General features: G+C 43.5%; 1 protein-coding gene across 1 annotated transcript; it reads right to left on the reverse strand.

Annotated features, from left to right (window-relative positions):
- Window positions 1-6653: 6653 nt before the first annotated feature.
- On the reverse strand, window positions 6654-9520 carry LOC306921616 (RNA-binding protein 3-like). The gene is made up of 7 exons (XM_079498831.1): window positions 9390-9520; window positions 8417-8529; window positions 8010-8116; window positions 7733-7895; window positions 7466-7631; window positions 7103-7148; window positions 6654-6904 (listed from the first exon to the last, which is right to left on the reverse strand). Exons 2-6 carry the CDS (start codon window positions 8517-8519, stop codon window positions 7145-7147), a joined length of 543 nt encoding a protein of 180 aa, XP_079354957.1. The 5' UTR covers window positions 8520-8529; window positions 9390-9520; the 3' UTR covers window positions 6654-6904; window positions 7103-7144.
- Between the last annotated feature and the right edge of the window lie 3134 nt (window positions 9521-12654).

Genomic DNA, 12654 nt, shown 5'->3' on the forward strand with positions numbered 1-12654 from the left:
TTATTGTGTCTTTCTTCTGGTTGTGTGTGTGTGTGTGTGTGTGTGTGTGTGTGTGTGTGTGTGTGTGTGTGTGTGTGTGTGTGTGTGTGTGTGCGTGCGTGCGTGCGTGCGTGCGTGCGTGCGTGCGTGCGTGCGTGCGTGCGTTACATCTCTATGTCTATAGCTTATCTCCACTTTCTGTTCCACGCACGCACGTTCCACTCACCAGCCATAAAGGAAAGACAAAGGTCCTCAAGGTCAACACAACACACAGAGATCCAGTGACACTAGAGGGAACAGCGCTTGAGGAAGTAAAAGCCTTCACATACTTAGGCAGTGTCATAGACAGTCAGGGCGGCACGGATGCAGACGTCAGAGCCAGAATCGGAAAGGCAAGAGCCGCATTCATCCAACTCAAGACCATTTGGAGCTCGAAACAAATCAGCCAGCGGACAAAGCTCAGACTCTTCAGCTCAAACGTCAAGCCAGTACTATTGTACGGATCAGAGACGTGGAGGACAACAAAGGCAACAACAATGAAGGTGCAAACTTTCATCAACAGCTGCCTGAGGAGAATTCTGAGCATCCGCTGGCCAGACACCATCAGCAATAATGACCTCTGGCAGAGAGCGAGGCTACCACCAGTGGAAGAGGAGATTAAGAGAAGAAGGTGGGGATGGATCGGCCACACACTTCGGAAGCCCAATACCAGCATCACAAGACAAGCCCTTAGATGGAACCCGCAAGGCAAAAGAAAGAGAGGGAGACCGAAGAACACCTGGCACAGGGACCTTGAGACTGACATCAAGCAGTGTGGACTGACATGGAAACAGCTGGAAAAGAAGGCCCAGGATAGAGGAGTCTGGCGAACTGTAGTCAACGGCCTATGCTCCATGAAAAGGAGCGATAGGCATAAGTAAGTAAGTAAGTGTTCAAATAAATGTACTGGAGTAAAAGTACAATATTTGGACCTGAAATGTAGTGGAGTAGAAGTAAAAGTATTGGAAATTACTAATTACAAATACCTCGAAATTGTAGCCTATACTTAATACAGTACTTGAGTAAATCTACTCAGTATTTTTCCACCACTGGGGTTAAGATAGATAGGGGCCTTAGATAGGGCCCCATTTAGACTGCAGTCACATCCAGTCAAATCCCATTCAAATCGGATTAATTTCTCTCAAGTCACACTGGAATCCGTGATTTAGATGCACGTTACTGTGTTCAGACTGGGACGGATCTCCTGGAATCAGATTTGAAACCACCTCTGAATGTGGCTCAAAATCGCATTCATAAAAAAATCGGATTCCATTTGACTACTTGGTGTTTGTCTTATTTAACCCATTCTGGGCGGGAACCCCTTTTAGTGTTTTAAAGCATTATGTTATACTTTAGCTAATAAAAAATAGCAGACCTACAAGTTCATAGCGCGGCACCGAGTGCCGCGCTATGAACTTGTAGGTCTGCTATTTTTGAAAAATAGTGAAAATGTACCTCAAATCTTTGAGTATATATTATTACAGAGTGAACATTTTAACTCAGATCTTTGCTTCTGGGGAGGTCCCTGGAACAACATATTTTCAGATGGAGGTCGGAGGCATATTACATATAATTTTTGGTGTCCTTGACATGAAATATTGAGCACCACTGATACAGAAACATAAGGTTTTTCAGAAAACTGTCAGGATTTTGATGTGGCCCAGATCTGCTTCAGACTGGATTTGGCTGCCATGTGTAGGCTACAGTAAATGGAGACTTATAGTCTTGTTTTTGAGTGGTGCAACCCAGGGACGAATAGTTTTCATAATCCTCATGGGGGCCCGTGCCCGTGCCCAGATTAGCATTTCAATGCCTGATCTGCATGTGTACAAGGGACACGCAACGCGGTCCACCCCCCACCACCCCCCGCCCCGGACAGTGAGGAAAACAGACGTGTTAAGGTGCCAGACTTGGATGGTTAGAGCGGCGCGATTACATACAAAGTCAATGCAAGACGAGAATTGCGCGAACGGGCGCGACCTGATGCGGCACAAACGGGACGAACCGAGGCGAATATATATTCAGTGTCCAATTCCTCATGGGGGCCGAGATCCCTTTTCCAATTCCTCATGGGGGCCCTGACCCCCACAGACTCTACGTCACTGGTGCAACCACTCCAAGGAACAGCAATGTCCGTGACCGTGTTAACCTATGTTTGTGTGTGACTATGTTTGTGTGTGACTCATGTGTGACTCATGAGTACCGGTAGGGGCGCTGTTGTGCCAGAAACAGAGAGATAGTGCTGCACTGTTGCCTGCTAATGAGAGAGAGAGGGGGGGGGGAGTTGCACCACTCAGTTCACACGGGTGTGATTGTTCCTGCTAAAAAGAGCACATATGCCAGTCTTGGCAGGTGGTTGTTCTATAAACTGCATGGTTTCTGCTCAGTGTGAGCTGCCTGTGCTCTCTTCTGCTTAGACAATCACCCACAGCTGTTTGTCTACTCATTAGCTTATGGCTAATGGCCTGCTGGGTACCGTACACAAAAACAACGCACGCCACGCACGCACACGCGCACACATAGGCCTACATATATTATCAACACACACAAATAAGCCTACATATATTATCACGCTTTTGGAGGGCTCGACCCATTTCGACTTATGCAGCGATATCCTGACGCGGAACCTCTTCTCGGAGCTAACAGCGGAGGGTGAGGTTCCAAACACCCATGAGATACACACGCGTTTGTGCAGAGGTGTGACAGACATCTTGATCTCACCAGTATGAGATCATGCACATGCACTCCTCGTTCATTTGAAACTTCAACAGATGATGTATTTTTCGCTGTAGGCTGACAGCTTTTCTCTCTGTTCACTTATGTGAAAGTGTCTTGAGGCAGCTTCTTGTGATTTGGCACTGTAATAAAATTGATTTGAATTCAAGATATCGAGCGCGAGCCCTATGTCTTCCTTTAAACATGGTCTGGGAGCAGATATACTGCATATTATCAAACTCCACTCTGGGCAGATGCACTTTTTTAAAATTATATTTCATATTTATAATCTTAGTTGATTTCCTTATCATACTTTGTGGAGGAGGGATACTGGTCGATTTACTGACTTTATTTCTTAGCTTAGTTGTGGTCCCTAGTATAGGATCAGGGGTCCCTAGTATAGGATCAGGGGTCCCTAGTATAGGATCAGGGGTCCCTAGTAGGGTTAATGGCTAGACCGGGTTAATGGTGCCGGAGATTAGCTGGTAACAGACAGACAGACAGACAGACAGACAGACAGACAGACAGACAGACAGACAGGCGCACACACACACACACACACACACACACACACACACACACACACACACACACACACACACACACACACACACACGCACACAAACACACACACACACACACACACACACACGGACAGACAGAGTGCAAAACGTAGGCCTACTCTCCCCATGCCTTCCGCTGGTGGAGTCAAAAAGACTTGTTTACAACCATGATTAGAATAGCCCGTTGTTGGGTGTATAGGTTTTCACTCTGCAGACATTTAACAGGGCGGAGATTCATGAGACCTTCTGCCTGTATGTTCATCTATATTCTATATTAATACGAATTCATTCAATGTGTTCATCTATATAATACTTCAACTCCATTCAATGTGTTCATCTATATAATACTTCAACTCCATTCAATGTGTTCATCTCCTATGACATGGTGGCTCGTAATTGGTAAATCAATGGCTCCACCCTGTGGTTGTGTCCTGTGTGTGCATGTGTGAGTGAGAGTGTGTGTGTGTGTGTGTGTGTGTGTGTGTGTGTGTGTGTGTGTGTGTGTGTGTGTGTGTGTGTGTGTGTGTGCGTGCGTGCGTGCGTGCGTGCGTGTGCGTGTGTACTGAACCATCTAAATAATGTATACGTACTGTATATTATACGTCCTGTACATGAAATAATTCAGCAAAACAATTGGTTTATTTTGGACTGATTTCTGATTAAATTAGAGCTCTAGCTCCACATGATGGAATGATGTTTAATTCAAATGCATCTCCTAGGAGATGTTCATTTGAACATCTCCACAGCTGTGTGATTCCAGTTAAGTTGCATGAAATAACAAATATATATTATGACATCATACAGCAGGGCATGTTCATGATGAGCAGAGGGTAGTATTTAAACTATTACATATGCTTTATGAAAGCACAATATTACGAGGTAAACTACACAGTAAATAACAACCTAGATGGTCTGATCTCTATTAAATTCCACAAGTTTCCTCTAATCCTTTCAGAATGAACCTGTCTTTAATCAGGTGAACTGTGGTGAACATATAGTTGGGCGTACACTCAAGCTACTTACAGCCATTCAAGAAAGCTACAGAAGAGATGAGTGGAACCAAGTATCCAACAATACATGGTGGCAATGTGGAAGTCCATCCTTGTCAAGGGCCACTGATTGAATGGACACGTTATATGTTGTGGCCTGCTACCAAAGCCCTAAAGTAGCCGACAGGCTTCTTTTGTTTAAAGTGGGAAATTTGGTATATAGTCTTTTTTATTGGCCTAAAATATTGTCTATAATGACAATAAAGAAAAATATGAGCAGCCCAAATGTGCTGACCTCATCACATTTGTCATGATGTCGTTTTTAGCCCAAGGAGTGTATTTTGTGCAAAACTAATGCTTGGAATGGATTCAGAATCATGAAAACCCCCTAGTTTGACATGTCACATGCTACTTAAAGCAAAAGGAAAGTTTGACATTTTTGCCAGCCATAGGATGTTAATGGTAGGGTCACAAGAAACCCCTATAAAAAAAAATTCTGCCACAGAAGAATTGAGGACTTGCTTGTGGTACCTAAATCTGTATGGTCCAATTCAGATTATTGTAGTCGTTATATCCTGTTCAATGTGAAGTGAAACTTGGAAATGTAAACAAATGCTTCCAGAATATTGCAGTTATCGTTATCGTGTTTTTATTTGCTAGCCTTCATTTTTCTCTTCTTGAAAAGATAAACGGTATGCTACATGTACAGTATATATTACAATATAAGCCACAACCATGGTTGCGAACATGCCGTAACCCATTCTGGGCGGGAACCCCTTTTGGTGTTTCAAGCATTTATGTTATACTTTAGCTATTGAAAAATAGCAGATCTACAAACTTGTAGGTCTGCTATTTTTGAAAAATCGTGAAAATGTGAACATTTTAACTCAAATCTTTGCTTCTGGGGAGGTCCCTGGAACAACATATTTTCAGATGGGGGGGCGGAGGCCAATGACAGTTTTTGGGGTCCTTGACATGAAATATTGAGAACCACTGATACAGAAACGTATGTTTTTTCAGAAAACTGTCAGGATTTTGAAGACATTTTTTTAAATTCAGGTCTAAATGGGTTAATTTGAAGTGAATATGGTAACAAAAACGTGTTTCCAGATATTGCACACGAAGCACAGTAATACTTTTGCTCTATATTGAAGGCACAGGTTGTGTGAAATCCAGTGCGAACGCATGGACTGTCCAATCTTTTTAGTGTGAACTGTAGTACTAGCAGCAGGCTAGCTAGTTTAATTTATAGGCTATGGTTTTCAACCAGCGGTCCTTGAAGAGGTTCTGGGTGGTCCTTGGCTAAATGGAGTTGGTAATCAAATGGACCCTTATTAGATCTCTAACTCTCGAGTGTAAAATGAAACCAAATGGACCCATAATGTTACACTCTGGGATTAGAATAATTATTTGTATCGTTTGCCTCTTCTATGGACTATGGTTACACATCACCACAGCATGGAATTGTGTCCGAGTTTTGGGTCCGAGGCCAAATCTCAAATGGTCTGTGGCTCAAACGCTGAATGAACCTATACATATGAAAAGGGTTGAAAACCAGTTTATAGCAATAGAGGGTATGCACGTGACATCAAACCCGGCGGTTATGCAGGAATGCCTACAGTGGCAAAAAAACTACTTTCAGGCGACAACCCATGCAGTCAAAGAGAAAGTCCTATCTGATTGCATTAATCAACATTAAACGATGTTAAACTCACTTTGCATGTTGCTTTGCCACTCGATGTGCCAGTCACTTTAAGCATGCGCATACCCTCCATTAGGCCTGTGGGACACAGGCTATAATTTGTTTAGATTGAACTTTGCAATGATGCCAAGAGGATATCAAGATTAAAAATGTAAAAAAGCACTTGCCATTAGTTAGGCAGTTACCAAATTTGTGACCAATTTGCAAAATAAAATGCTTACAAATAGCTTTTGTGTTTGTCAATCAGATTTAGTAGACACCTTTACAAACATTTGTGACAAGCTATTGGAGGCATTTTGCTTTCACAAACTACCTGGATGATTTTAAATATGCCCTAGTCAAGAGAAAAATCACACCTGCAAAGAACATTGCCACAAGATGGCACCAAATGATTAGAGCACTCCTATTGTGATAGTAGTTCAAGGCAAAGCTTACGTCAGTGCAGTTATAAAGATTATAGTTCAAACTATTTCTATTACACACCTCCCCATTTAATTGAGTTACTGATGCTCCCCCCCCCACCCCACCGCAAACCAATAACTTAAACATTTTGGTTAAGCATATAACAAGTCAAGTAGACAGGAGAATGCAACTATTATGTTTAAACATGACATTTTTACTGGTGGATTAGAGTTAGCAATGGTCAAGAAGGATTACACACCGCTCTAAAGAAAATGCGTTTATTTACAAACCGTCATGAACATTGACACATGACCTGGGGGCCAGGGGCACTGCCAGGCATTGGGGGCTTGTCGTATTAGAAAACAGTGAAACATTAAAGATGCTTGAACAAACATAAAATCAAAAACAAATCAAATATGTCAAGGAGTCAAAGAGTAACAAAAGGACTTTTTTTGAGGAGTGCATCTTTCAAACAGCCAAGGGATGATCTTGAATTCAGGCAGATCCGTGTGTAGCTGAGGAGACAAAATAGACACAGGTAAATACATTGAAGTTCAGGCATCCTATTCCTACTCATCTACATCATTTTGCAGAAGGACTAATTGATTAGTGAAGATTATTAGAGATCAAAAATGTTTTAGGATGCCAGCATTACTTGGATTGAGACTACAAAGGAGACGTTTGGAGTAAGCATCAACACTAAATATACTTACATTTAGCCATCATATCCATCCCTGTAGGATCCTCCGGGTCTTTTAACTGTAAAAGACACAAGCTGTTAAAACCATGCGGGTATGAAAGCAGTGCACAACAGGTGCTCAATTCAATAGATTATTGCTACATTTAAGGCAGTGGTTTTGAGTGGGCCTTGATGGGTGTAAATTAAACCTTTACTTTTATGCTCAAGAGTTAAATTTACAAGAAGTCACATTTACAGAGAATGTAGAAGAATTGTACTGTGATCAACATTTGCCGATATCTCTCAGATTGTAATTCCAGCATGGAATTGTGGACAAAACCTTGCACAAGTTTTGGGTCTGAGTCCAAGGCCAAATCTCAAATGGTGGTCCACTTACTAATTATCCCTGCTGCCGCCTCCGGAGTAGCCGCCGCCGCCACCTCCGCTCCTGTATCCTCCACCACCGCCGTAGCTTCTGTCTCCACCTCCATAACCTCCTCCGCCACCTCCACTCCTATCGCCGTAGCTCCGGTCACCTCCTCCGTATCCTCCTCCGCCACCTCCTACACACAAGAGAGGAGAGAATGCATTCAACGTGCCATCGATCAAGAATAAATGTGTCAGCTCAATTCAAGAATTCGGGGTAAAAAAAACCCATCTCTACCTCTTCCACCACCACCATAGCTGCCTCCTCCTCCTCCATATCCTCCGCCTCCGCCTGAATATCCTCCTCCTCCTCCCCTTCTTCCTCCACCACCTCCTCCTCCTCCACCTCCGGAACGGCCGTTCCCAGCGTCGTCCACGCGGATGGTCCTGCCATCCAGACTCTGAAAAGACAATCCATTTATTAACGGTTAGCAGTCGTGTTGTGCCACAACAAGTCCAAAATCACTACCAGAGCAAGCGGTCATCTACGGGTGGGCAATATGTCATCAACTCACCTGTCCATTCATTCCTTCCATCGCAGTCTTTGCATCTTCTGGGTCGTCGTACTTCACAAAGCCGAAGCCACGAGACCTGCCCGTATCCTTGTCTCTGATGACATCAACTGTAGACAAAAAAAAGAAAATTAAGTTAAAAAAAAACAAATACATTGAAGATAAATCACATGAATTGCAATATGTGAATGAATGTGTGATTGTTCATCAGTTTAGACTAGTCATTGGTTAGACATGGGTTAAGGTTAGGTTTAGGTGTGCTGCCCCGTGGGAGGTTAGGTTTAGGGTGAGGGTTTGAGATTTGAGGTTGTAGTTGTAGGACTAATGACTGGTCTAAACCAATGACTAGTCTAAACCAAAAACTGTCTAAACTAAGTACTGCACCCCATATGGATTGCAAACAGCCTTACCTTTGCAAATGCTTCCGTATTTGGTGAAGGCGTTCTCCAATGACTGCTCGTCTGTGTCGAAGCTCAGCCCTCCGATGAACAGCTTGCCCTCGTCGTTAGACATGATGGTTCGTCTAAAGAGAACGGTCAAATAAATTGCTTCAACCATGTAAATGCGCATTACATAAAAGCTCTAAATCTAATGCTAGAGTTGTCAAATACACGAGAGAGAGCTACAAGTAGTTGAAATCATAAGAAATCCAGCAACTATAGGTCTATGAAATCAAGCAGCCAGCACGTTAAATCTAACGGTATACGCGTTGGATGTTTGAAAATGGCAGACCTACAAGCTCACAAGGCCTGCGGGTCCTGGTGTAATCAGTGGGACTGGGGCCAGGTGCGTGTCAGGAGCAGCGTGGTGCCACGATTACACGCACCCGCTTCCACTCCCCACTGATTACACCGACAAAATACTGGTTTAAACTACATTTTGTAAACTATAACTCGAAATAAAAACAGCAGTTTAGTAACAAAAAAAACCCAAATAAGCAACCAACCTTTAGTAAAAGGCCTCAACTAAGAAAACGCTCGTTTAGAAGCAAGCCCTAATAAAATAAGCAGATACCGGTAGGCCTACACTTTAGGAGGGTTTTAATTCAAACCTTTCTATTCTCTAAAGACATTTGCAGTGTCGTCGAGATAAGTAAGCAAAAATCCATAAAAAAACGACCCCAAAGCCGAAAATGCACTTTAGAAGAAAAAGCCCAAATAAATTTAAGCAAACACTTTAGAAATTGTTCCGAGAGGCTCGGGCCGGCGCATTATCCGACGTCGCGTTGGTCAAAGCCCCCCAAAAAACAAGCAAAGCAAATGCACTTTAATGTTAATACAATACACGTCAAAGTGCAACCGAACGGCCAATATATTCACCAGCAACTTCAAAGTATACAAGCCCAAATAAAGTCACTTATAATAAGCAGACGTGTGGAATTACCTTCAGTTGGTTAACTTTTCAGAAGAGAGAGACTGATAATGTCTTGCTACTGCTTGGTGAGTTGAGAGCGAAATGACCGAACGAACTGCGTCTGGGAAGAATCAGGAGGAAATGGTGTGATTTAACCTATTTAAATAGTGTGGGCGGGGCCTAATTGTACGAATGGGAGGGGCCAGAGCATCACTGGCCTTTTTTTCTTTTTTTTACCCATTTAGGCATGACCTCAAAATTAAAAAAAAATCTTCTAAATCCTCCAGTTTTCTGAAATAAATATTTTCACGATTTTTCAAAAATAGCAGACCTACAAGCTCGTAGCGCGCCATATGAGCTTGTAGATAAATTACATTTTATTTCTCAAATGCTGCATTTCAGTGACGAATGCGAAAATACAATTCAAAATACAATCACATTCTTTAAAATTATAGTGGGATATTGTTCCCCAACTAAAACAAATAATAATAATTTAATTTAAAAATATGTTACAGATGTTTAAAATGTATCAGGCCCAGTTCTTGAATGAAGTGGCTGGGGGACAGGTCAAGTGTAGTTTATAGTTTAGTTGAACATTAAAGTAAAATCAAAAGGGATGAAATGCGTTTGTATGGGGAAAAAAAAAATATATATAATAAAAAAAGTTAGTTATTGTTGGTTATCATTTTGGCTATTTCTGCATGTGAAGAAGCTATTGATTAATTGAATGATTGATTTGATTTCCATGCTGCTAAATACTGCTCTGCTGAGTTCAACACAATATGGAACATGATATGTCCTTCGCTATGAGTTCCACTATTCTACCATGGCGTGCTATGCACATCCCTTTGTATGCATGACGCGTGCGTGTGTTGGGATGTTTAATTCAAATAAACATCTGCCACACATCCCGTGTGATTCGAGTTAATGGGGTTATGCCGCCTCCGCCCCTCACTTACCGCTAACAGTGCCGCAATCATGGTTCATGCTCTCGTCACCTCCCGCTGGAGGACTACTGTAATTCCCTTCTTTTTGGTCTCCCCCACAAACTCCTCCATAAACTCCAACTGGTCCAGAACGCTGCAGCACGTATCATCACCAGAACCCCTGTCATCAGTCACATCACCCCTGTTTTACACCAACTCCACTGGCTTCCCATCAAATTCCACATTGACTATAAGATCCTTCTCCATACTTTCAAGTCCATCCATAACCTCGCCCCCCCCTTATCTGTCTGACCTTGTTCACGTCCACATTCCAACCCGGTCTCTTAGGTCTGCCTCCTCCATCAAACTGAAAGTCCTCCCTGCCCGTCTGTCCACCATGGGGTCAAGAGCCTTCAGCCGCTCTGCCCCCCACCTCTGGAACTCCCTCCCCCCTGATATAAGAAACATGGACTCAATCACCTCATTTCAAACCCACCTCAAAACCCACCTGTTTAGGCAGGCCTATGATTGATCTGTGTTTTCTGCTGCAAGCTATACTCTGTCTGCTTTTGCTTTTAACAACCTTGAGTGCCCTGAAAGGCGCCTTATAAATAAAATGTATTATTAATAATTTGCATGAAATAACAACAGACAGAGATCCTTAAGCACAACCAAGGATTGAAGATGTTAATTTAAGATTAGTTTAAAATAGTGAAAATAGCCGATCTACAATTGAAGCTCACAAAGCTTAATTTAGTTCATGAGCCAGATCGAGCCGCAAAAGTGGGCCATGATTATCAAATGGGTGGGCAAATCTAGGTTAGATTTTTTTTGACTAGCTGTACATCTGTAGTTCACAGTTTGGCACTTAGCAGACTAGTAGCTTAGTGGTAGTTGTCATGCGTTACGACAACGCAAATATGTGGACCACTATTGTCACATGGAAATTGTTACAAATATATGAACAACTTTTGAACCTCATTTCATTGTAGAGACATATGAACAATTTAAAATGACTATTTAGGTATTCGGCACTTAATCCAGAGCGATTTACAGTAAGCATGCAAGAACAAAAACATGGTCAAACATCTGATCATATACATAAAAATAGTCATCATGAATCATACTAAGAACCTAACACTGGAATATCTATATAATGAAACTATGCGTATACCTGTATACTATAGAGCGCCTCCTGCATCACCTCTGCCATAGGGACTCAGTTGACATGTATGTTCTGATAGCGCTGCGGTGACCTCCATACCCCCCTACCACCCCCCACCCACATTCGAAGACTTGCAATGCACACTGTCCCGGGCAGCGCACCCCCCGCGCCTCCCAGTTCTTCTCCGTGTGTGTATAGTATAGTGTTAATTTCTTTTTTTTTTAGGGAAAGGGCAAAACAATTCTTTTTTTTGCCACATAAGGAGATGTGTGTGTGTGTGTGTGTGTGTGTGTGTGTGTGGGGGGGGGGGGGGGGGGGGGGCAATACGAGTTTATGTGGGGGCCAATAAGGGCTTGTGGGGGGCCAATAAGGGCTTATGTGGGGGGGCAATAAGGGCTTGTGGGGGGCCAATAAGGGCTTATGTGGGGGGGCAATAAGGGCTAACCTGACTCCGCCAGATGGGGCAGCAGAGAGTACACTGGGTTCCCCCCTCCTGCTCCCATCTGGGAACTCTCAGGCAGACTTGATGCCCGGCCACAAAACAGCCTGGCCAATCAGCAGCAGCTAGAAGCTAGAAGCTGCTGCTAGAAGCTGCTAGAAGCTGCTGCTGATTGGCCAGGCTGTTTTGTGGCCGGGCATCAAGTCTGCCTGAGAGTTCCCAGATGGGAGCAGGAGGGGGGAACCCAGTGTACTCTCTGCTGCCCCATCTGGCGGAGTCAGGTTAAATAAGGGCTTGTGGGGGGCCAATAAGGGCTTGTGTGGGGGGAACAAGGGCTTGTGTGGGGGACCAATAAGGGCTTATGTGGGGGGCAAATAAGGGCTTGTGTGGGGGGCCAATAAGGGCTTGTGTGGGGGGGCAATAAGGGCTTGTGTGGGGGGAAAATAAGGGCTTGTGTGGGGGGGGCAATAAGGGCTTGTGTGGGGGGCCAATAAGGGCTTGTGTGGGGGACCAATAAGGGCTTGTGTGGGGGGAAAATAAGGGCTTGTGTGGGGGGCCAATAAGGGCTTGTGTGAGGGGAAAATAAGGGGTAATCTTTCCGGTGATAAAATGGCCACCAACGTAATCAAAAAAGTCAACCATAGAACAAGATTCCTCTACAGGATCTCCTCACTGGTCAACAAAAACACCTTGAAGACCTTAACAGGAGCCCTTGTACAGGGTTTCTTTGACTAGCATGCACCTCCTGGTACCACAGCACCTCAA

This window comes from Electrona antarctica, assembly GCF_951216825.1.
Source record: "Electrona antarctica genome assembly, chromosome: 1".
Taxonomy (NCBI): Eukaryota; Metazoa; Chordata; class Actinopteri; order Myctophiformes; family Myctophidae; genus Electrona; species Electrona antarctica.